Source organism: Mercenaria mercenaria, chromosome 4 (genome assembly GCF_021730395.1).
Source record: "Mercenaria mercenaria strain notata chromosome 4, MADL_Memer_1, whole genome shotgun sequence".
In the NCBI taxonomy this organism is placed as follows: Eukaryota; Metazoa; Mollusca; class Bivalvia; order Venerida; family Veneridae; genus Mercenaria; species Mercenaria mercenaria.
Genome location: NC_069364.1, coordinates 21458100 through 21485390, shown reverse-complemented (window position 1 = coordinate 21485390; position 27291 = coordinate 21458100). Strand labels below are relative to the sequence as shown.

General features: G+C 33.8%; 1 protein-coding gene across 2 annotated transcripts; it reads left to right on the top strand.

Annotated features, from left to right (window-relative positions):
• Positions 1 to 2187: 2187 nt before the first annotated feature.
• LOC123551155 (cyclic AMP-responsive element-binding protein 3-like protein 1) lies at positions 2188 to 26251 on the top strand. 2 transcript variants are annotated; one of them, XM_045339877.2, is made up of 10 exons: positions 2188 to 2510; positions 8944 to 9130; positions 13829 to 14119; positions 15562 to 15779; positions 16332 to 16508; positions 18440 to 18498; positions 19430 to 19498; positions 20311 to 20398; positions 21824 to 22013; positions 23337 to 26251. In XM_045339877.2, exons 1-10 carry the CDS (start codon positions 2415 to 2417, stop codon positions 23720 to 23722), a joined length of 1761 nt encoding a protein of 586 aa, XP_045195812.2. In that variant the 5' UTR covers positions 2188 to 2414; the 3' UTR covers positions 23723 to 26251. The 2 variants fall into 2 exon arrangements, with proteins under 2 accessions (XP_045195812.2, XP_045195813.2); XM_045339878.2 differs by lacking the exon at positions 21824 to 22013 and having other exon boundaries at positions 2194 to 2510; positions 23337 to 23475.
• The last annotated feature ends 1040 nt before the right edge of the window (positions 26252 to 27291 follow it).

Here is a 27291-nt window from a genome sequence, read left to right as displayed (position 1 = left end):
TGTCTTTTATAATTCAAAATTACTTGAGGAGAATCTTGAAAACCCATCTTTACCTGTTTTCCAATTATGCATTGGATTAGTGCATACTTTTTAATCTTATTTGCTCAGGTTTTTTCGATGATGGCTTAAAATTGTACTATTTCAAAATTTCTCGGGGAGAACCCCGAACCCAACTCTCTACGTGTACTTCAACTATGCAGGCGAGTAGTGTGTATATTTTACTCTGATGTGCTCAAGATGTTTGTCTGAAATCGCTTGAAATGCACAACTTTGTATTGTAGTGTCGAACATTTTCAAGCAGGTTCGCCCCGATCTCAACTTGTACTCCAATATTGCAGGCGAGTTGTGTGTACATTTCAAAACTGCTTTGTTCAGATTTTTTAAATCTGGAATAATTTAAAATGCACCATTTTGTCTTGCAGAATTTCATTTTTTTCTCAGGATGGGCCACGCCTTAGCATATGCCACAACTCCATATGCTTTTTATAGATTGAATATAAAATGTTCACTTGTAAAATCGTAGTTTGTACCTAAGTCCATGTATGCAACACTATATAACGTAGTCACACCCGTGATCATATATTTACTAACAACAAGTTCAGTTACAAGTTTTACTACAACTTTTATTCTTATTTCATGTTTACTCTAATAAATACAAAACAGAAAAACCTATTACGAATCTAAGAAACACAAACTTTCATAGCACATATCTTGGGGCCTGACAATTAGATCTCGTTCAGTGGACTTGCAGTAAAACATCTTATTGGCATTTTAAGTTAAGTTATAATTTCTGTCTACTTTGGTGGCATGAGTCATTGACAGATATTACACATCGCGAACCAATTAGAATATTTATTAGATAGACATCATACAACAAAAACAAACACTTTTTTTTCATATATATCACATCTAAATTAACATATTACTGAAGTTATTAATAATGAATTTTAACGTACGTGATAAAGCTTGGGGATATACGAGAAATGTTAATATGGAACCTGATGTAGCACTCATATAAAATTATGTTGTTTACAACGTGATCCGGCAAATTGGTTACGTGAAAATTGAAATGCAATATAATATATGTAATACATGTATACGAATTGAATAGATATCAAAAGTCAATTAAATCAATCACAAATCACCAATTTATATACACATGATAATACAAATATGTAACTATGTTACAACTCTTTCCCGAACAATTCTGTCTCGGTGCATGTGTTGTACTCACTAAAACATATTCTGCATTCATCACTAGAACTTAGTGCACTCGTCACTGACATGCATTGCACTCGCCACTAGCATGCACCGCATTCGTCACTAGAACACACTTTACTCGTAACTGGTATGCATTGCATACTGACATCTTCGTAACTCCCAACAGAAAATATAAAAGCATCCGTGATAATAAAATTTCCGAATATATATATATACTGCTTACAATATGTGCAGACCATCGTTACAACAACCACGTCGTATTTAAAGTGAATGTAAGACAGATTCCCATCCCGACCACCACCTTATTTGATAACAGACTGTAAAGAAGATACTCTGGATAACACATATGCTAGAGTCCCGATTTTCTTAAACCCATGTTGGAAAAAAATATAGCCAGAACCTGCGGTTGTAACCTCACCTGGCGCAGTGTACTTCCTTTCATAGTCATTATAAATTAATTTTGGCCGTGACATCTAATAATATCGAGTAGGCCTACGATTTATAATAATTCAAAACTGATTTGAGATGATTTCGCAGAATTTGGAGCTTAAAGCACTAGGTCTGTCAAAATGTTCGACCGATGCAGCCTGCAAAATTTTAATATAGTTAACTATGGCCACTATGCCTGAATACTGTGCACTGGTATTGACTGAATAAAACATATTTAAAAAGCCACTGAAAGTTGTAATGCCGCTGTCCACAGCTGTCAAAATGATAAACACGTGGGTTTTTCCGATTGTAAACAATACGTCACAGTGACGTATTGTCTCATTTGAATAATTTATTTTTATCTCGCCAGTTTCATTGGTGCGTGATCAGACCAATTTAACGTGTCTCAAAATCAGCTGGATAAGCATTATCATATTCGTACGCATGCAAAACGGATCTAGAATAATAAATTTTATGTCAGTGTTTATTTTTTCTGCAAATCAGCTTCTAAAGTTGCAATGACAATTCGAAAGCATATCTGATATTTTTCTGTTGTGATTATTCCGAAAAAAACACATGTTGCAGTGAATTATTGGGATTTACTTTACGCTGTGTATGAATGTTAACAGCATTGAGAGATTAGGTCGGGAATTTCTTTTCAAAGCTAAACAGAGCTGATACAAGTTGGGTGTTTTCCCGTCTCCCTAATTCTCTCTACGGTTTCGACTATCCTAGGGGTAACTGAGCCCCGGGACTTCACGAAAATGGATCTCCTTTATGGAAGTGATCAAAAATTTGGCGAAATGGACGAAGATATGAGTGATTTTTTGGATAACGACGTTTTTCCTTCACCGACCACGGTAAGCACATGACTTGCAACTCTTAACATATGGTTGTGTTCTCATAGTTTTGTACATCTATTAACACTTAATACAGATAAAAATGTTGAAAAGTATTCATTTTAATGTTGTCTCTAATCGACAGACCCACTGTCTGGGCAGTTCTTAAATTGGAAATTATAGAAACCTGTTAACATGCTGTTTGACATATGGGTGCACATGTTGACAGTTACGCCCATTTTTCAAATTCACTTGACCCAATTCTCATAACCCACTGTCGATGTTTTTCACGGGTATATGATTTATAATGAACAACTTTTATTGAGATTCAAATTGTTAAAGCGTCACGGAGCGTCAAGGGTGGATCCCAAATATTAAGTAGATTCTTTTTAAAATAATTTGCATTTTATTTGAATAAAAATATTTAAGGAGTACAAAAGATGGAAACAAGCATGGTTACTGAAAGATGGTTAATGTTATTTCTCATCATTAGAGATGGGCGTTTTCTGCTCTTCTGGTAATAATTTTGAAGATTTCATCAAGATTCAAAGCGTATTTCATATGGGAATTCTAATGACTAAATTGTAATATTTAAATGTAAAAAGACTGGCTGCCGACCATTACAGTAGTGCACGGGTTTGCAGCTACGGAAATAGCTTGAAAAGTATTTCCTTTAATTATATGCAAGTTTATGATCATCTTTTTAGATAATGTCTAAATATTGTCTTCAATTAATTTTTTATCGTAATAATTGCTGGAGGCCTCATGGTCTTTCCAACAATCACATAGATCGTTATGATCACAGTTGAAATGCAATATAGCACACATACATTGATAATGAAATAACTGTAAAGATGGCATCCACAATGGTATGCCAAGTTCGAGCTCCGATCGGATTGTCATGCGAGGAAGTCACCCAGATCATCGGCGATTCTGTACCCAGGTCCTCGAACGTTCTTGAAATAATGTTCAATGAGATAAAAAAAAATATATATATATATATAAATAAACGAAATCTTACCCTTATACCGACTAGTGTTTCACTTTCCTTAAGAGAGATTAAAGGATTTTCATTAGAGATGATGCTTTGACATGATAATTAAGTGTCAGAAATGTGCGCATTTGGTGTTAAATTACGGAACACATGTGGTTATTTGCGATAAATCAGTTATTACAATACACTAAACCTGGCAAATACTGACCATCCGACTTCCTCCTTGCTGTTTTTTTTTTTTTGTTTCGTTCATTTGCTAATTGGGTAGCATGACATTTAATACAATAGAAAATACGATACCTTTGGGAATAATAATTTACACCAGGACGATTAAAATTTGGAAGTTTAATGAGAAGTCTGAATATTTAGTTATGGGAAAATCACGTCATTACAATAAATTGGGTAATTTGAGAGATCTGGCCAATGATTCTAAATTGATCACGCCCTGACGCATTTAAGACTATTTTTATACCCGATCATGATCGGACGGATCAGTGCCCATTCATACTTTTCTCACACAGGGTGTATAAATATACATGTAGTGGTAGTATTTTAATAATAGTAAAGCCTCCTACAATTTAAACCCAACTTTCAGGTTCGTGATCAAGGACGCACGATTATAAAACCCGATCCGGGAACTTCAATAAAAATTCTTTTTCACAAATGCGTCACAGCGTTACCCGAGAGTGAAAAGGATTAATTATTTATAAAGCCCTTGACAGAGACGAATAATTGGAAGAAATATATAATATAGCACTAAGGGGTATGAGAGGCATACAATCGTGCTGTAGCCTGCCCACTAATACCCTAGATAGAACCCAATGTTTAGATTTATTTTGGTAACGATGTATATCGGAAGATAGGTACGGTTCCACACTATTTCGTAATTATAAATTGTTGATCAAATTCCAATTTTTAGTTTTTATATAACGTTACTGTAGAGCGAGTTTTTGACGCCAAAGGTGCGTTTATACTCAATATCGGCTAATCGCAAAATTTCATGACTGAATGGTAACGATGTGGTCGCAGCACCAGAAGATGTTATTTTTCACGCACATTATTTAATAATTTAATACAACCAGCGTTATGGCAGTGGAAAACGTTGGTGCAATCTTACGTATAAACCCCTACATGCGATGTAACGTTACAAGACGGGGACGCAACTTAAGCTGCTAATGATCGGTGCCCTAAAGCAAGAGATACGATTAAAGCGGTGGTTGATTGAAGGAGGCCTGAGGCAACGCTTCATTTCGCTGTCATCTTTTCGCACTACTATACTGTTTTAATGAACATGCATTAATGATCTTACATTTTAGTATGCTTTATGAACAAGTGTAGCATTTCGTCAGTTTTACGCTGCAGACGTAGACTGGAAAATGTACGCTAACGCTATATTGAAAGGCATGACATGTGGATGAATGAAAATGAAATGCATATATTATATTAACTTTAACATAGCTTAACAAAGGGGCACGGAAAAACTGACCTCTGGCACAGATGGCTTTGACATTTATGTTAGCTACCGGGACAAGTTAACGGACAGTCTCCCTGCAGTGATATACGTCTGCTTTGTTTACTGTATTTTGGAAAGAACCGCTTATTGTCCGTAAACGGATGCAGGTTTCTGCTACTGGACCAGGGAACATTTTCTCAGAATCGGTGCCAACGTTCTTAGAATATATCCGCGTGATAAAAACTCGCAACAGGTTGTCTGTTTTGAAATTTGATCTACATATACATCGGAGAATGAACAATCTGATAAGCATTTGGCTGACCTACTTACTGGATCACGGACTACTTTCAACTAAAAATTCCCACAAAGGAAGATGGCTGGCTGCTGAATCTTACCTATGACTTGACATTTACAAGGACTTAAAATATTTTTTAACTTAAGAAATAACCACGATGAAGCCAATATACCTCTTTGTTTTGATGATAAATTATACGAGGAAACGTGTAGGTCAATGCTCGACATGCTGAATAGCCTTCAGCCATGAAAGACTTCTGTTTCAGCAGTTTCGAGAAACCCCTTAATGAGTCGTTGACCTGCTCAACTCATGAAACCTTGAAATAAAAAAAAAATTCACATGATTTACACAGCCTTTATGTATCCGAGATTTTTTTGAACTGTCTTTAGATTGAGTTTTTGAAACATACATTTTTTACCCTATATCATATAAGTGGTTAATTTCAAAAGTGTTGCCATAGTTATATATTTCTGCACAAACCACTTTGTCATTGTGTGCAGATATTATTTACAATAACTCACATTAAGCCTGGAACCTACTGCTTTTTGAATTGCAGTCTTGACTTCATTATTTGAACATAATATATTATGACAATAAATTAAAGCTTAAAAGAAATTACTTGCAATATTTATAACTTAAATAAATTAATTCCCAAGGGCTACATGCATAAGCTCTTAAATCTCTAAAGACCAAGTTAAAATGGTACTACTGTATAGTTTGCGTGATCTGATAATAAAAAGCAGTCTTGATTTGGAAACCACAGAATTAAATGATTCGATCAGTACTTGACTTACTCTATATTTGGTTTGAATGTTTTGAAACAATTTTCTGGATGAAAAGTGTCATTAGACCTTCTAAATCCCCAGACAAATAAACATTTCTGTGTTTCTAGACTCTGGTTAAGTGCTTCAATATTACATGATAACATATATTGTGAAGAGAAGACAAAGTTCCTTTATTATATCTTATACTGATGTGGTGTCATTTAAGTTCAGACTGCCATGAATTTTCTATCTTATGTCGGCATGGATAAGACTGGTGTTATCAGTTTGTATATGCAGCCCTGCCCTTTTGAAAACTAAACCAGACAAACTGCACAATACAGAAATGTTGATATTCCGAATAGTTAACAACAGAATCTATGTTTTAAACATGTCTCAGCAAACATATTTTAACACTTAACGAAAAACCCATTAAAGCTTCTGACTCAGGATAAACAGCTTGTTAGAATACCTCTTGTGTCAGCATAATTTTAAGTTCTCTCCAGTCAATTAAAAGAATGTAGATTCTTTAATGTGTAGTCAATAACCCAACTGAGCAAAACAGAAATCCTACTGTAAATCATTTAATATTTGTGGGGGACTAGTTTTCGTGGATATTGTGGTTGCGTCAGTTCGCGAAAATTAATTCAAACAAACATGTAAAATTTCTATTCAATTTAGTTGAAAACCTGAATCAGTGAATTTATAGCCCCACAAAAAAGACTGTTTTTGCAAAAAAGCACGTAATTTTTGTGAGCTTGAAATGAAATGATTTTAGAGACTGCTCTGTTTTGAACCGAGTTTAAAACATCTTTTTTATATCAAAATATTCTTATGTCCATGCATGTTAATTAGCTTACAGATGATACAGGATACAGAAAATCAAAATGCATAGCAATTTACTGTTTGAATTGTCTTTTCACATTAGTTAAATATTTTATACTTATCTTAAATATAATGTGAAACACCTGCTGTTGTTTGATAAATGTTAGCTGATGCAATGAGAGTAAGATTCAAAGCTGATGCAATACATCTGGTTCCAACTTAGCTTGAGAATCCAGCCTGAAAATTTCTTCTTCTTTTTTTTCTTTCCGCAAACTGAAAATATCAGTTAATGGCAATTAATTCTAATAATGCAAATTTAGTTTGGTGTGATGGGGGTCTTTAATACATAGATATTAGTTTGGTGTGATGGGGTTCTTTAATACATAGATATTTGGTATGATTTATTTAGAAGCAGGGGCTCAAAACAGGTCTGAGATTACCAGGTTATTTTAAGGTGGTGCAGCTAGGGCTTTTCAAGAATATGCATTAATTCAACAACTAAATGTAAAGTTCTGTTAAACAGTTTATTTTGAATTCTTAAATATTTCCCTTGTTCATTTTACTTTTAAAATCTATGTTATTATTTTGAAAATCATGCATTCGCCTCATGTTCAGTCCACAATTAGCCTGAAGCAGTTATTTGGTGTTTTATTATATATATTTACCAGTTGCATTAAACTTAATTGAAAATGTCACTGACTGGTAGTGCGGTACTTTAAATGGCTACAGATTTGAAACATTTCTAAATAGGAAAGATTATGGAAAGTCACCGAATAATAATAAAACAGAAGCTGACACTGGTGACATCATTTCAAAGTTTCTATTTATTAATTTCACATAAACAACTGATAAAGTGATAACTGAGTTTTAGAATTAATAAGGCTGAGTTAATATATAAACGCAATTTCAGATATTACAAAATTATTTAATATCTCGACATTGTAAACATTGATACTGATATCATTTAATATGGTCATAATCCTCTTTACATTCAAGTGATAAAGGGTACAGCATAGTTCATAAGTCCATGAAAACCCACATGTGTTGTCAAACGTTTTTTGAAAGTGGTACTTTGCACACTGAACTTGGGAATAATTTCCATTGTTACCCCTTGTACAACATGTTTTGTCCCAGTGGTAACAGCAGCTCAAAAGCTTGTCAAGTAGATGGCATAAATCCATCTGATTATTGAAATGATGTTGAAACTGATGTACACTTAGTATCAAGATGGATTAGCATAATCTGTAACAGTTGAGCAACACTTGAGACATAAAGTTCTTTCTTCCTGCCTTCATTTTAATGATTTGTTTCTTTGTATGTTGTCATTTTCTTTCTGTCTTTTTCCTTTCATTCTTTCTTTCTTTCTTAGTGTCTTTTGTCCTTTCTTTTTTTCTGTCTTTCTTTTGTTGTGTCTACATTCTGTCTTTCTTCTTTGTTTATTTCATTCTTTCTTCTTTGATTCCTTTCTATCTTTCTGTCTTGTTCATCTGTTTTCTTTAGTTTAATTACATATCAAGTTCAAGGTTACAGTATAGACAGTGCGTACACATCCTGGACACCTTATGTCCTGGTGTACCTGGTCTAACCTATGGCTGACTTCCAAAAAATGATAACTAAAAATTCATATCCTGGTTTACTTGTAAGAAATCACATGCATGAGCTACTGACTGAGTGTAAAAAAGTGTCGTATCCGTGTCATGTATTCATAAACCCATTATTGAAAAACTGCATGTTTTAGGGTTAAAAACGTGAAAATTTAACATTATTTGAGCCGTGCCATGGGAAAACCAACATAGTGGCTTTGCGACCAGCATGGATCCAGACCAGCCTGCGCATCCGCGCAGCTTGTCAGGATCCATGCTGTTCGCTAACAGTATCTCTAATACCAATAGGCTTTGAAAGCAAACAGCATGGATCCTGACCAGACTGCGCGGATGCGCAGGCTGGTCTGGATCCATGCTGGTCGCAAAGCCACTATGTTGGTTTTCTCATGGCACGGCTCATTTAGGTCTAGGTAAACCCATGTATTTAAGATGTGAGTGCACCGTATTCAAAATAGCTTTTAATTAAATCCTTGTTTTACTGTTACATAAGTCGTTAAATATTCTGTTATTTGTATGATGCAGGATGCCGGCAGCTACAATATGGACGACGAATGGTTTAACAGTTTCTTTGTCGACCCAGTACTCAATGACAAAATGATCACAGATGCCGCCCAGCCTCCACATATCAAGTCCGAGCACAGCTACTCCACAATGAACGAGAACAGTCTTAGCGGCTCAGAGGATCTCGGCGACATGAGCAGACTTGAAGGTACGTTACAGAAATGACGGCAAACCACCCCTGAAATATTGAGGCAGTAGTCACAATTTCAACCAAGAAAAGTTTTTGTCTCCGAACATGTAACTACATTTGAAGGAAATTGTAATGAAGTGGTATCTATTCATGGCAGTAATATGTAAACCAGATGCATGAAAAAAGTCTTCTTGTGTTTTCATTGCCAAGTTTTTTACTTAATGTAAAAGGTGAAATATATAAAATGTATACTGTTCAGTAGCTGACAGCTGTTGTTTGAAATTGCTTTACTTGTATGGCATAGCAATGAAACTGACGAAGTGTTTTAATTAAATGTCATTGCTGGCTGTTTAGTTGGTGCATACATGATTCATGATAAACTACCCCATAGTGTTTTCTCATGATCAATACATGTATGATTCTCATGAAATATTCACAAAGTCTCCAGTTTTGAAGGTTAAAAAGACCATTCATTTATAATGCATGCTTTAATTGTCATAAATATGCATTTTATATGTCTTTCATACATAGATAGTAAAAGAACAGTAGGCTGTATTATGGTGTCACACTAAAAACATAATTTACAGGTTCAGCCATGTATGTTTTTTTTTAACACAGATTAATATGTTGCCTTTTTTACGATAGATAATATATATGCAGCTGCATTTTAATTCAACTCATCTTGACTCAACTCAAATGTTAGAAATCAAACAGAGCAACAAAATTACCAATGATTTGATCAAGACAGATATTCAAAAAATCAAAACTATTTACTGAGTCATCATCTTTGGAGTAATGTTTATTCAAAGACAGGTGTATCAGGTGTTATGTTTAAACTGTTTCATTGTAACTCGAGAGAATGTTTCTTTTTTTTATTTCTGATTAACAATAAGTTTCAGTTTGAAATTAACGTACTGTAGTTTAGAGCAGTACATACAAAACCACAGGTGTTTGTTTTCTTCGGTTAAAATGTTTATGTCTGACTGGCTCTGTCCTTCAATTCGATGAAAAGTTGCAGACATTCTCTATTATATGGCAGCCTATTCTTGTAAAATACATACATTTCCATACAGCCATTATTTTGTGTTTTGTTATTAAAATGACATGTAGTTTTAGAACTTCACATGTGTTTTCTGTGATGAATGGCCTGCTGATAAGTGCATGTGCACAGCTTGTTTTAACCACAACACAGACGAAACAGCATATAGTTGTTTACAAACTGTGGGAATATGCGTGCAGAAGTCGATTAAAGGGATTTGTAACAAGTTGCATACCCTGCAGGATTTAAATTCATAACATGTGTCCACTCTCAGGGTCTCCATTATTTAGAGCCTGAGCTTGAAATTTAATAAAACTAAGTTACATCACCAGAGCAAAGACCCGTCTATTTATTGTTGAGTTTTATCGTCAGAATGGGGAAAAAAAGGTCTGCCTCCGTAGCGAGTTTTTGTTTGCTTTTAAGAAAAGGTAAAGTTTCTTGTTTAAGGTGGGAAGTCGACGAAAGGACCTCACCTGGAATGGATTGAACAACTTTTTTCCAGCCTAGCCCACAGCAGGGGTCATATTTACCTCCCCAGCATCCAGTTTAGGCCGATACTGCTGGGAATTATACCAAATTAAGTAAATCACCCTGCACTGAACACTAGTTGGGATATCAGCCGGGAATCAAACTCGGACCGCTGGCATTGTAGTCCAACCTGCTAACCATTGTGCCACTGTTTCCCTTTAATAGAAATGGATGCATTTTACATGAATTGGGTACTATATAATAAAGAAGTGTTGTTGAGAAAGGGTGAAGTGTTCATCTTCTGATTATGGTTATTGCTATTCATAATTCAGATATCAAAATAAGAAGATGTTAAGTACAGTTTAATAGGAAGAAGTTATCTTTGTATTATCTTAAAGCCGTGAGACATCGTCACCTGTCTGGTATAGGTGTTCGTGACAATCTGACCACTGTACAGAAAGGTTACTTGTTGTCACATGAATTTTGGGCTTGACTCAAAATTTACTCGTTTTGTGAATTAATGATAAGATATAGATACGCAGATCTTTGAAGATTGTTACTATTATAAGAAAGAGCTTAATAACACGTACATCAGTGTAGTCGGTTTTGCAACTTGTCTTGGACTTGCATTTTGTTGAGACTTTCCCCTTGTAAGATTTTAAAAGGACCCGAATTTCACAGTACATAAAACTTAGACCTGTGTACAGTTCCTGCTTTATGCAGTTCAGGAAGTTTAAAATAAGGCACACCTCCAAACAAGTCAGATAAAGTTAAAAGTGTAGGAATATATATAGGTTACATTCTATTCAAGTAATTGATCAGTAAGACACAGCTTGATTTTTATCATGAGGAAAAAGGAAAACGATATTCCTCTTACAATGGCACATTTGTTTAAAGATTCACACTTGCTAAAAGAATTTTTGCTTGTTAAAAGATTGGTTACATGAACCCACCAATGAATTAATAGAAGGCCTTCATGTATAAGGAAAACGTCTCAGGAAATTTGACTGCTGGAAAAGTACACATACATGTTCTTGTTTTAATCACACTTCAAGAATTTGCAGAATATTAACATACACATGGATTTCTCATCCAGTGAAAAACATTAAATATAATCCTTAGAAACTTGCCATGGTTGGTTAAGAACAATTACAGAAAGAGTCTGTTTTCATGAATTAAAAACAGACTTTTACTCTTGTGGAACAGTCTAGTGAGATTGTAAAGAATTCTATTTCAAGAAAGTTGTTAATGAAACACTGCCTTTTCTTAACTTTTTTAGTACGTACATGTAAATGAATATGGCAAGTGCTTTATATGATTGATGTTTAATATTGTCCCCTGTTATATGAATTCTGCCATTTCCAAATCGGATAGGTCAGAGTTTCATCCATGCTGGTCGCAAAGGCACTTTATAATGTTGATTTTGTCATGGCGCGGCTCAAATTGTGTTCTTGAAACGACTTTAGAACCCTGCTGCATTTTGATTCTTTTTTGTTGCCTTTTCTATCAATTCGTATGTAAATGTGCCCCAGTTCTGACTTGTTTTTGCAAAACGAGACTGCATGAAGAAGTAAAAGTTAGCTGATCAAATTTTTTGTTTATATATATATTATATGTATACCATACTTCAATAAAAAAGGACCATAATCTTTTGAACTAATAGACCTATAATATTGCTGATATCGTTTTAGATTATAGACCCTTATTGCAGATTTTTATCTTATACCTTTATTGATTTCAATATAGCAATTGTACAAAAATCAATGAAACAGGACAGCTGACTGAAGCACTATCATGTTACTTCTCAAACAGGTGCTTGCGAAATAATAAGTTACTGCTTTTAGTCTATAAAGTTCTAATAGTACTATCAGATACTTGTTGACATTTTTAATTTCAGTGTAAAATTTTCTGCTGATAATGTATCGAAGATCTAAATGGTCTGATAGTGAGATATGTCAAGTCGCCCGGGGCTGTATAGAAATTGTCATTAGTATTGACGATGATAAACATTTCCTTGACACCTTACAGTTTTATTTCGAATCCCTTCGGGCAACGCTTCTTTTCCTCACATTTACTCCTTTATATACATATTGTACAACAATAATTATTTTTTTACAGCAACGCTTTAAACCTCAAGTTTCCGATTTTATTCAGGATTGTTACTTTAGGCCTATAAATTTGAAAATTAGCCTTAGAAAATTTAAGAAAAGTTTTGTAACATTAAGTTTAAAGTCTGAGTTCTTTCAAGGAAAACATTTTTTTTTTGGTACAAATAGTGAAAAATTTGCTTGTCAAGTTCTTCAGTCATATATTCTACTTTTGTTCTGAACCAGCTGTCCGTTAAATGTAACTTATTAAAAAGTCCTGTATATATATAGTTACAATTAGTAACATGCATGCACAATCTGCTTTTGATGTAGAAAAATGAAAGGTTACACCTTGCCTTCAGCTGTTCATGACTGTTACGCTCATTGTCCTGTTGAAAATAGTTTAACTTGGACTATTGTATTAAACCACACAAGCTGAATGTTTCAGCAAGTTCCTAACAATACTATATCAATAAATGCCAAGTTTTAGGTGCCCCAGCTGTTAAAGATGCTGTTGATTAATTAAAAAGAACAATTACACTTTTTTTCATGACATTTACATTCTTATTTTGAGAAGATAAATGTGCAGTACTTGAATTTTTAAACAGGGTTCAGTTCTTTAATTTTTTACTGCTGAAAGAGACACACTTTTTACTTTCAAGGTTATCTACTACAAATCTCTTTTTAAATGAGATGTTATGTGATTTTGTCCAAATTTGTTCATAATCTACACAAGAAATGCAAAAACTATTTCCAATTTTTCAACACTTCACATTTAAAACTTTGTTGTGTTTGGGTAGAGTCAGAGGTCAATTTTCTCTTGTTTTGATGGTGAGAGCGGAATTTGGCTATGGTTTCCTCAGTCCTGGAATGATTTAACATATAATAGTCTAAACAATAATTATTGTCCTTGAGTAATTTTTCATTTGTATATTGTTTAATTATATTATACCAAATTTTTATAGCACCCTTTTCATGATATACACATCCAAATATGCCTTTAAAAACATACAAAGGCTGCCACTCTGAGTTCTACCAGTAGAGCGATTTGAACAGAGTGAGAGAAAGCTTCAAAAAGGTAGAGATGGAGATGAAAATAATCACGACTCATTATATTTTTAGATTTGGACTCTGACTTCCTAATCAAGAACGCGGCCCTTGACCTTACAGTAAAATCAACAGAAAGCATAAACACACCAAAACCAGAACCATTGGACAGTGACCCGATCAAGATCACATCGACAGCCTCGACGACAGTAATGACCCGCACATTCACGGTAACAAAGCAACAGCCCACAATTATTCTGGCATCATCGGCCCAAGGACAGACTGCATTATCAGAACGATCAGTATTACCAAAAATCACAGTGAAAACGGAACCTATAGATACTTACGATTCTTCAGATCAAACAGGTAAGTGTCTCTAACCTTTATCCTGCTAAATTTCTATAATGAACTAGTCCATCTTTCAATTTAGACAGTACCATTAACTGTTAAAAGGGGTGCTTACCAAAACAATACTGACTGAATGGCGAACAGTGCAGAATCATGATCAGACTGTATGGATGTGCAGGTTGATCATGATCTACACTGGTCGCAAAGGCAGAATCAGTCGTGTCCAGCATGATAAGGGCTAGCACATGAAGAAAAGCTGCCAATTCATGGCCATGTGGTTTTTGTCACTGACATTGAATCAGCAGCCCCCTCACTTCTGGGTTCAGTCCCTGCTCCTGCTGTTAGGTGAAGACACCAGCCGGCCCCCTAAAGGAGCTGGTTTGCAGAGGCAGGTCCTGGTGACCCTTTTTATAAAAGTGGACACCGTTCTTGTGGATAGGAATTTTGTGCATTGCAGTTATCATTATTGCTTGGATAAAAGTCTCTTGTGTAAAAAGAATACATAAACAAAATGACATAAAACAGTATCCTTTATCAATAGCTGTAGTTTATATTGGTAGTGAATGTATTGAAGCCACATTTCAAATAAGACAGACAGTCGGTTTAATCAATATTGTATTTTAATTATAAAGTACTGAGAAAAGTTAATAGTGTTTCTTTACAATCAAGCTATCATTTGATAAATATATTGATAGTAAGGTTTTATCTACCTACAACAAGGTCAAAGTTCAACAATGTGAACTTTTACACCTTTTGTTTATCCATGAATGAGCCCATGCTTGATTAGTCTTGTTTACATTAATACTTTAGATGAAAATGACTGGTAAGGATAAATGTAAATAATATTGAAGTCGATAACAAAAGGCCTTTTTACATTTGTATAGGCGGGGGTAGTAAGCTGTCCGTTTTTAAGTATTAATGCTGTGACGTACTGCCTGCAAACTGGAACACTTAGTGCATATTTTAGATGAGTGATTGAACTTAACAAGTGTGTAATGTAGGGCTTTCTGAAGTGGTTTTTAGGCAAAAAATTATTTGTCGACATATAGATAAATGCTACAAATTATTTGCTAGACAAAACATCATTATGTATGCGGATCAAGTTCCATTTGTGATCAGACACTGTTAAATCATTGGTATTTATGAGGGACTATTTTTTATATATTTTGTGGTTGAATATGTCTATAAAATTAAACATGAAGGGGGAAAAGATAAGTCTAATTTGAAACCCATATATTTATCTTTAAAGCCTTTTTATCAACAACAACAAAAAACAGTGCACTTGTTTGGCCGCTATTAAAAGAGTATGATTTTATAGATGATGTCCGAAAATGGGACCAACTTGCAAGTTTGCTGGTTCTGTATAGTTTTAAATGTTTCATTTCATTAGGTGTTCGCAAGACAGAAGGCAGTGGCTTGGTTTGTACTGTTAAATTTGAACATTTTCTACTTTATTTCAGTGAATATTGACTCATTAGTGCTTCCACCCACACCACCCAGTAGTAGTAACAGTGACAGTGACAGCTGTCCGAGCCCACAACGCTCCGCCCCATCAAGTCCAGTACGACATCTTCCATACTCGCGCCAGCTGGACCGGCACTCATCGTACTCATCATCCCTATCACCTACAGGATCATCGCGGCATTATTCACACTCATTGTATTCGTCATCTAGTCAGGTATGTATAGTTTTTTACTTTTCAAATGTAACCTGTTTAAACCTGTCATATCTTCAGTTAAGTTCAGAGGTTTCTAGGCCAAAAGAATGATGTATTCATATTTGTGTCCATCACCTCAGAGAAAAGATTGGTTAACTGCATTGACTTGGAGAACTGGTTAACTGCATTGACATTTAGAAGTGGTTCACTGCATTGACTTAGAGAACTGGTTAATTGCATTGACATTTAAAATTAGTTAACTGCATTGACATAAAGAAATTGTTAATCAAATTGATAATGGAAAAGCTAAAACAATGCACAGATCCAAGAAACGACTGCGTCTTGCTTAATTCAGTTTATAATATATTCTGTTGTCTCCAATAATTTAAGCCAAGCCAATTTCAGAGTTAATTTCAAAGTGATTAAATTTTGTGCTGAGGAAACAATTTCTGATTAAGGTTCAGTTTGGTGCTTTAATCATTCTTTAGCTAACAAGCTTTCTGTGTGGGATGATTCCATTAGTAAGTTGACATTTACTTTGCTGTCTCCAACCATGATCATTTTCTGTTGCAGAGTGACAGCGGAGTTGATATTGTATTCCAGCAGATTCCGACATCAGGCGTCCTCATGCTAACAGAGGAGGAGAAACGTACACTGATCTCGGAGGGATACCCTATTCCATCCAAACTGCCACTTACAAAACAGGAGGAGAAAAATCTGAAAAAAATAAGACGCAAAATTAAAAACAAGGTATGTAGCCTGAAACAAAAATCATTAATGTCTCCTTTGAAGATAGGTCGTGCACAAAGTTTAACAATGATCGGGGATATCTAAATCAGAAAATGACTGAATACACTTAAATTTAAAGTTGTATTTACCGTGATTTTTGCTGTTTTACTTATAAAATTATCATGAGTCTTTATATTGCACTCAAGTGCAATATTGAATGGAACATAAAATTTGTTTTATAAGATTTATGATACTAGTATAAGGTCAGAGATACAATGATTTTAAGAAATTGCTTGGTTGAAAGATTTCCATTGTTGGAAATTGTTTCATGTCATAGAAAAGTTAGTTCAACGATGGTTAATAATACCTGATTTAAGGCACACAAAAAATCTATGATGATAATATAGTCAGTCGACACTGGAATGTGATGAATATCGAATACCTGTGAACAGGATTTTCTCTCAGTTTTCCTGTTGTAAGAAGGTGATAACTCAATTTTCCATTTCCAGTTTTATATATTATCTGATTCCAGACGGGGTATTTTATATTGTTGTTGTTATTGATTTTCACAGTGGTTTTTTCTCTCTTTCTCTGTTTGTTGTTGATTAAATATTTACCAATCGTGGGTCTTATATTTCTAAGGTCTACTTATAGTTTCTTTGAACTTACTTTGTTTCATATCGATGAATTTAGTTACAGTTTAGATAAAGTTGTTCTGGTGTTAACTGCTAAGGTGCTATTTATCAAATTCGTCTTAACTAATTTTTGGTCTAGAAAAAGTTTTACTTATGCATTAAAATTTCAACATTTATATCAGTTTTTCAACACTGACTCTATTGTTTGTAACTTGCTATTGAATTTGTATTCTACCAGTTTACATTATGTATTATATTTGTATAGCAATTTAGTTTAATTGCTAGGTCAATAGGTTTTTCACCTGAAAATCCTCTGACCCACTTCAAAAGAAGTCAGTTTGTGACACAGCTGTAAAGTTTTGTAATACTTTCAAGCTTTTGATACTTTTTTTTTTAAATTTCAGAAGCAAATTGTTATGAATAGTACTATTAGTACTCCCTCGTTAAGCTGTTGGTCTCATTATACATTGTCTTTATAACCTAAAATTACTGTATTTGCCAATCTAATTAAGGTTATTATTAGGTAATTATATCAGAAATGAATACAGACCTAAATGTCAAGTACCGTATGTGTTCAAAATTTGTGTACTATGACCTAGGCCAAGGGTATTGTGCGTTTTGTTGTTAATACTGTATGTGATCAAAAATTGTGTACTATGAGCTAGGCCAAGGTTATTTTGTGTTTTTTTTTGTTAGTACTGTATGTGATCAAAAATTGTGTACTATGAACCAACAAGGCCAAGGTTATTTTTTGTTTTGTTCTTAGTACCATATTTTATAAAAATTGTATACTATGAAATAGGCCCATGGGTATTGTGTTTTGTTGTCTCTTAAATATTGATGCAAATTTCCATAGCTCTATTGTAATAGAAACTTTGTCAGTGCTTTTGAAATATTTATGGAAGTGAATTCATATGCATCAGATTTTATTGTTTTAAAGCTTTTCACAAATGCACATGTATTTGGAAATATTAAATATTTAGTTGTTCTGTGCTGTAGTGGCAAGATTGTTCTGTAATTCAGTGTTTTGCATGGAAATGACAATATGTGTGATAAAAGCTAAAGATGACGCAGATTGCAAATATTATATTATCTTATGAAAGGGAAAGGGGATTGTCTAGTGGTGTCATCCACTCAACACATGGGCTGGGGTTCAAGCCCCACTAGAGTCACGCCGGCATTTTCTCATATGACTCCAGGACTGGTTTTTCCAGGAAGCAGAAGCAAGTGGTTCAGATGAGCTTGAAGCTTTCATTACAATCAAGCATAAACAAATTTGTATAAACTAAACTATCTAATGACAATTTTATTTTGCAGATCTCAGCTCAGGAGAGCAGAAGAAAGAAAAAAGAATATCTTGAAGCATTAGAAAAAAGGTAATACACAGTTGATAAATCACTGAAATACAAATTTCTGGCCCTTAGGCTTCTTGAGCTTGGGCTTGTATTTATCACTTAATTTGAAGCATAAGTTTCAGACTTCAGAAGTTCATGAGCCCATATCTTGACTTTTCTGTGGGTGTTCATTGAGCTTAATTTTGTTTTCTTTAAGAATTCTGATGATTGTCAGCATAAACAGGGCTTTTTCTGGCCATTTTGGGAAAAAGGCCCCTGTGCTTTTTGGGAATTTTCGACTCGCGAATACTGCCATATTGTGAAATATATGTATCGGTTAAACATCCAAATTAGGAAAGTATTTCCATGAAAATCAGTCTTTTTTATTTCTTTACGTATATTTCTGTGATTTCTACTGCTAATATTCATAAAAGAAAACTGCTTTATATTCAAATTCAAGCTGCAAATTCAATAAAATCTACAATACAATGGTTGCACCACTATAATTTGCAACAAAATAGGTCTTTTAAAAAAAAAAAAAAAAAAAAATTTTTTTTTTTTTTTTGGTTTGATTGGGAATTTTTGAACAGCTATTGGGAAAAAATATGCATATTTGCCATTGGGAATGGGGCCGAATTTCGGCCCCGTGGGACACACTGAAAAAGCCCTGATAAATCATTTTACACTGATTTTACCCACAGGCAGAAATCCCCTTAGAATTTTACTGTAATATAATATCTAAAGAGTTTGTTTATTCTCTGTCATAACCTGGTTGCCTAGAGAAACAATTTGTAAAATATTTATGGAAGATAATGATAGAAGTATGACTTCAGCAGAACTTCAAACACTAAAGTCTTACAAAGATGCCGCATTTAATAAACTTGAAAGCTCCTTATTAATTCATTAAATTAAATGTTTCTTTCTTTGCTAAGTAATTTGATAGTATTGTTAATATCTCGTCTTTTGATTTCAGAGTGGAGTCATTTTCCCAAGAAAACAGTGAATTAAAGAAGAAAGTTGACTCTCTCGAGAATAATAACAGGTATATATGAGCCGTGCCATGAGAAAACCAACATAGTGGGTTTGCGACCAGCATGGATCCAGACCAGCCTGCGCATCCGCGCAGTCTGGTCAGGATCCATGCTGTTCGCTTTCAAAGCCTATTGCAATTAGAGAAAGTGTTAGCGAACAGAATGGATCCTGACCAGACTGCGCGGATGCGCAGGCTGGTCTGGATCCATGCTGGTCGCAAACCCACTATGTTGGTTTTCCCATGGCGCGGCTCATTATATTATATATATGAAGGCAGTGTACATGTTTATTTGAGATTTTGAGTTTCAAAACTCTCTGAATATCCAAGGTTAATAGTTTTCTGGGGTAACTTAGGCAATCTTTTCCTTGTTATAAATCAAGGAAGTACGCAAACATGACATTTGTCGTTTTAGTAAAGTTTGGGATGTGGGCTCGTATTGATACTGTATTTACCAGTGGACTTTTACCGATAAGTTTTTGAAACTTTTATCAATTTATGAAACAAAGTATATAAATGATACAACAAAACTAAATCATTTTCACCTTTCTTTAATACTTAGAAAAACTTTGGAAAGCATATATAGCATTGAACGAATATATTCAGGTTTATAGTAGGGTAAAGCTTTAGTCTAGTGGATATTAGCCATTACATTAAGAGGCCATGAGTTTGAACCTTCAGTGATATCATAACCATTCTTGCTTGACAATATTTTTGAGGAAGGGAGGTAATTCAGGCGAGCTTTAAATGCTGTTCTTGATTGAATTGAAATAAATGAGTATAAAAGCAGAAATGAACGTAACATTTTCTTGCATATATTTCAGATCCCTCTTGAGTCAGTTACAGAAGCTGCAAAGCCTTGTGGGTAAAATTCCACGTCCCAGTGGGACAGTTCCGCAGACTGGACTTATGGTAGGTGAACCCTAAATTATTTATTGTTATTAGATTAGTTATTATGGGGTTATGTTCAGGTTTCCATCTATGTAAATTTATTGATTTTTGCATGTATTTTAGGTTTTATGATGACAACTGGTTTTATTTAGAAATATGGTGTACTTAAACAAAGTATATTTGAATGAATTGAAGGTATAGGAAAACATAGAGTTTTGAAAAAGAAAACTGCAAGTTTCAATAGACTTTCAACATTTATATACTAAAAGCGTGTCTAAAAGACATGTACCATGAAATATAAGAAACTGTTTCATGTATATTTTAATCTTTATCCTGCTGGTGGCAAGTGATTCTGTTCACTATTCAGTCAGTAAATTTTCAATAAACACCCCTTGATAAACAAGTGGTACTACCCAAACTGAAAGATGGACCAATCCATTTTAGAAATTTAGCAGGGTAAAGGTTAAGTAATAAATTGTGTTATATAAATGATGGTTTTCGGGGATTCAAGTAGATATGTTTTACATATTGAGGAAGACATGCTCTAGTCAGATAGGAAAATAAAAAAAGTGAGATTTTTTATGTACAACTATTTGAATAATATGTTAAAATGATAACATGACACTTGTAGTATCTTACTAAAAATTCAGAAAGGTTTGTTCAGCATATTAGTTCAGTTGTTTTATAGTATCTGGAAAACGGAAGATCATTAAAAAAAGTTGTTTTTTTTGGTTGTTTTTTTGTGATAATTCTGCTGGAGCAATGTCAGTTGCATTAAATCACCTGTTTATTTGTTCTTAAACAAAATCAGTTACAGGTGATTTAATACAGTGTTTTAGTTTAAAATTGTTCATCACTGTGCTAACATATATCTAGAATATTCATAATTTCATTATCACACAGGATCAACATTTATTGCAAAAAGATATCCTAAGTGTACAAAGATATTTTTTTTGCATGTTTTTTTTTAAAAATATTTTTGAACAAATTTAAATGGATTCCTGTGTGTTAAGAAATTATGATGAAAATGAAGGCTACATTACAATCAGAAGAAATTTTATAGGAACTTGTGGGCACATGGTTTACCATTGTACATACCTACCCTACTTGTGTTTCCCAATTGTGTGCTAGTATAAGTAAAAAAATTCTTCATGTTTGTCAAAGTATAGCCTTCATTTTCAAATTCATACATGCCAAACCTTACATTTACTAAACCTGACAAGAGGTGCTTAAACTTTCAAAATAAAAAAAAAATCTTTCTGGAAAATGCAATGTTATGTAAGATTATCATCTAAACACACATAGCTAATGCATCAAATTTTAATATTTGGCAATTAAAAAGTATTTCATATCCTTATAAAATGTGAGAGTATTTGGCATGGTTATAAGACAGTTGATATAACATCACCAAAATTTACACGAGCTGCATGTTGGGAATCGTTGCAGGTTCTGGTATTATGTTTCGCTGTATTTCTGGGCAGTTGGACGCCAACTTCTCTCAATATTGGCTACTCCACTTCTAAACCTGGGCTTCCCAACCATCTACCTTTTGCGAGCCCACAGCCGGTGAAACCCTCGCCAATGATGGGCCCACAAATTGAAGGGGCTAAGGTTGATGCTTACTGTACCCCTCCCAGTAAGTATTCTTTCCCCCACCCCCTCTCACACCCCTCTAGAGTGATGACACTGATACAGTGAAACCTTGGACTTTTGAATTGCCTAAGCTTATTTTGCTTTTATACTCTTTGGGTAGTAAAAGTTTTACAGTGTAGTCTGTGACATGTTCATAAAGTTTTCACTAATCAATATTATGATTCAAAGATAAAACAACACAGTAAAAAAATAAATTGTTAAGTAAAGTTACAGATTTGCTGGAGCAGTGTATTAAATCCATAATAATTAGTGTCTTTAAGATTTCTTGTGTAGTTTTTATGTAACAAGGAACATAAGAATTAGTACTGTGAAATCATTTAATTTCGATGAAATTTCGTGGTTTTGATCAAAACGGCAATTTCGTGGGGATATGAATTTGTGGATTACAATTTTTGAACATATTGTGAATAGAAATTTTACTTGATCATTGGCATCAAATTTCGTGGATTGACTCACCCACGAAATACACGAAAATTAATCCCCCACGAATATTAATGATTTCACAGTAACTGACTCATCACTTTTTTCAGTCCCAAGGGGATTTTTTTTTTTTTTTTAATATTTAATTTTTAAAATCTGTTTTAGTTAATTGTCTTTATTTTCTAAACTTTAGGAATACAAAAATTATTTTGAAAAACAGTATGATTGTTCAATGTTCATATTTCCAAATTGAAAGACTTTGTTTCTAAAGTTAAAGAGACAGTTCAAGCAGAAGTAGTCACTGTTGTCACTCTACATATTAGAATAAAGTTGTATTTGTAAAATATTAGTATGAAGCTGGTGCTTGAAAATTGAGCCATACCATGAGAAAACCAACATAGTGCATTTGCGACCAGCTTGGATCCTGGCCAGCCTGTGCCTCTGCGCAGTCTGGTCAGGATCCATGCTATTCGCTTTCAAAGCCTATTGCAATTAGAAAGACTGTTAGCGAACAGCATGGATCCTGACCAGACTGCACGGATGCGCAGGCTGGGCTGGATCCATGCTGGTTGCAAATGCACTACGTTGGTTTTCATGGTGCGGCTCAAATGTATATTTGTCTTTTATAAAAAGAGATTTTGTTTTGGTTTTAAAATGGAAGTAAAAGGCATTGTGTATATATGCATCTGTACAATATGCAGGAATTTAAATAGAACAAGAAACTATAATAAGCCGATATTTAAGGAAAGTGTCCTGACAGTTAAGCTTAACAAGGCCACTCTATGAACAGATATTTGATATAGTTATAACCTGTTATTTTGGGGCTATGTAAAATATAATTAATGTCAACAAGCTATAAATAACATATTTTCTCTTTCGTTTACAGTGAAATCTCGTGTGTTGATGTCGCTGCGCGGAGAACAAGATGACCTCAACTGGTATGATATTTATGGTCCAAACATACCAAATGCCGAACTCGAGAAGGAAGATGAAGATTCCGTCAAGTCTGAGACTGCATGGTACCAACCGAAAGTGTTGTCTGCTAAAACCGAAACTGGCAATGACAAAAAGGTTGTCGATGCTGTCAACAAGGACAGTGTCCAGGAATCCCTTCCCGTAGAAAAGAGCGAAGTAGTTGAGGTCACAGTTGATGGCCGCTTTGGCCATGCTAATCACTCCCGAGATGAGCCAGTAAAAAATGTTGTCGGAAAAGACATTTCTAGATCCGATATCAAGGTTGAGGGACTCGTTGAAAGTGCTGATACTATTTAGTTAAATATATATTTTGTCTTTGTTTTATGCATAATATATTTTGAAAAAATGTTTGCTGATAAAATCATGGTGAATTAATGAATCATTTTTGCAACAGAATGTATTTTCTGTCAGAAATTTGCAAAAAAAAAAATGATGTAATTATCAGCCCAAACAGGGTTACAGCCCTGGATGTTGTAGTATTTTCAGAAGTGCTGAGAAATTTGGGAATTAGCTACGCAATATTGAAATAAATTTATATGTATATATATATTTGTTAAAAAAAGAAAAACAGTGTTAAGTAAACACAATATCTTATTCTAAGGCTAGTTCACATAGATGAATTTAAGTAAAGTTCTTTATGTGTAACCTTAGCTTGTGAGATTGAGGTTGTTTTATCAGAAATGACAGAAGAAAGTCAGTTGACATTCAATGTGGATCTGACTGAATTGAATTGTATATATGTAAATACAAAACCATGAGGTGTATTTATTCATTAAACCAACTGCTTCCATTTTGTGATGTCATGCTACGATGATCCTGGTGGACCAATCACACTTGTGCATTTACTTCATTAATATTCATTATTCATGTACTCATTACCATAACCATGAATATTCACTCTTGATGCCATTTATTTACTGTTATTTGTGCTTTTGAAATATTTTTTTTGCGTAATATTGTATGGTAAATTTTACTTAATATATATAACCATCTTAAAAGTAAAATTGAGACAAGATTATAAAAAAAATATCTGATCTTGAAAATCCAGATTTTGTAAGAAAAATGTGAAAAGACTGTCTCAGTTTTAAAACTTCTTATTTTGTGGTAATTTTATGCATAATAACCTCATTTTTTAAAGAAAAGCTGGAGAGAGAAAAAAAACTTTCCCACAGGAAAAAATTAATATCCTCAAAAATGAAGAGAAGAAAATTCTACAAAATATTGATATTTGAGATTATTAAAAAATGACATATATTGGTTCTTTAAAATGTGCATATGACTTTCTCTGTTTCTCTATTTCTTTCTGTGATGTTGTTACTCCTGGAAAACTATACAGATGTGTTGATTACGCCCAAGATGAATGAATGACAGTAGCAAAACTATGTTGAAGGGAAATGCATTTAACTTTGAAAACATGAAAATTATTGGCCTATGTATATGAGAAGTGTACTTTTACGATGAATGAATGAAATACTTGAATGATATAAGTGATCATGTACATAATTAGATAGAGTACATGTATTTCTTGTTAATTATATGGCCTTATGAAAATCTTGTTTGGTTTTCGGACTTGTTTATAAGTATGAGAAAGAATTGTTTAGTTTTTTTTATGATAAGCCATTATTTATAGTTAAAAAACTTTTTCTTTCAATATATTAAAAAAATGTTTTAGCAGATGATGTTACTTTTCTTTAAGAAATGTTTTACAAATGGTAAAGATTTTATAAGAGGCTTAGAACCAGTCAATATATTTATTTGGCCCTATGGTTTCATCATAGTTTCCTGTGATAATTTTTGATGGCCTGGTAGCCAGAACTATGGTTTGTTGTTAGCTACTTGATAAAGATTTCTATTTTTGTTTAAATTATAAGTAGGTGTAAAGATAAAAAACAATTCATCCTTTATGAATTTAATTTCTTAGTGTAAATAGCTCAGCAAATATTATTTACTTGAAGTACTTTTCATATGGTTTCACGGGAAAATATCTTTATAAATTCTTTTTCATATATGCATACAGAGAGATGATACATTCAAAGTTTGATCTATTGATATATGTATCTTTTGTTAATATATACATTTACTGTTATTTTTGTAGAAACTTAGCTGTTTTGTTGAAAAGGAATAGAAGGGTACTACGATTTCCTTAAATAAATTGCAGGTCCTCAGTTTGTGTTAGATAACAAGTCTGCTGGGATAATTATAAAATCATGCTATAAAACGCATATTGAATGGCTTGCCAGTCAGTAAATGTATACAATAAGTGCGTACTATTACCATGAATTTTTTCGACATTTAAACTATAGGTAGAACAGTTACTCTTTTCATAACATAATACTAGAAGTGTTTTATGCATTTATAGAAAAACATCACTTTGGAGAACACATATATTTATTTAAATTTTCATCTTTTTTAATTTGTTTATTTCTACAATTTTTTTGGGATTGTAAGCTAGTCATATGCACCATTCTTTGCTATTTTATTCTTCATTAATATTTTTCATCTGCAATTTAGTGGGTTGTGGGCTTAGCGGCCTAAAATGTTACTACTCTTGTTTCTGATTGGCTCATGAAACGAGGGGATGTCTCAAAATTGTTTGTGTTTTATGATTTCTGCAACTTTGAGATTTTCCTGGTTTTATTTGAGCCAATTCAGAGACACGTGTTCAATATGGCACGTGTTCAATGTTGTATTGTTGATGATGTTGAAACATCACTGTGTATTTTAAAAAATTGTTAAATATGAACATGACAGGTTCAAGAATTGTGCTTTTTTGGGGAGAGCATTATGCAATTAAAAAAAGAAATATATATTTTAAAATGAAAGACACACTGACTTACGTTTTGTATGCAACACCAAATAAACCCTCATTATGAACAGTCTCCTGCAAGATGCAGATAGTTTTATTCAAAGAGAAGAATAAGTTACATGATAAAGCACATGCTGCACGAGATATCAGGCTGGAAAAATGACCAGAACAAAAGTAATCCTTATCTTGCTGGACACGATTGATTCTGCCTTTGTGACCAGCGTAGATCGTGGTCAGGCTGCTCATCCATGCAGTCTGATCAAGGTCTGAAGTGTTCGCCATTTAGTATCTCCTTTAAACAGTTAGTGGTACTGTCCAAATTGAAAGTTGGACAAGTTCATTATAGAAATTTAGCAGGGTAAGGGTTAATGAAGGAATTTGTGCCCATTTAAAGTCCTTGAAGGTCATGGTGAACTAGTGCCCTGGTTTTCATTTTTACTTGCGGATACACTTAAGACGGCGAAATGTAAAAAATTGAATATCAGAGTTAAATCTGATGGGATTCGCATCTATTTCAGTTGTGTTATCTGATATGTAAAACAGTGAGACAGATGTTGTATTTTAATGTTCACTACAGTCTCTTTAAGAAGTTTGTGGTCAATTACCTGTTAATGAGATTTTACGCAAGTTGCTTGCTCTACATACTGTTTAGTGGTGCAAGGGACGCAACTTTCGTAAGTGCTTGAATGACACAGCAAGACATTTTAAAAGTACACTGTTAGGCTCAGTTTCCATGAATCACTAAAAGGATACAGCAGGAAATTTTACCATGTTTTTTTTTATCAATTGTGTGTCATCTCACATGTCGATATTTTCCATTAACTGAACGGGAAAATTTGCTGATCCATTTGAAGAATAATTTCACAGAAATATCTCAGTGGTGTCTATTCCGTCAAATAGAAAAAACACCATGGACGTCAACGTGTGAAACTAGCACACATAGGAAACCTTGAACTTTTCCCTACCAGAACTGGCCCGCTTCAAACGTAGTTTGGAAGGTATGTGTCTCGGATGGCACTTACCGAATAATTGTCCATGCTGTCACAATTCGTCAACAATT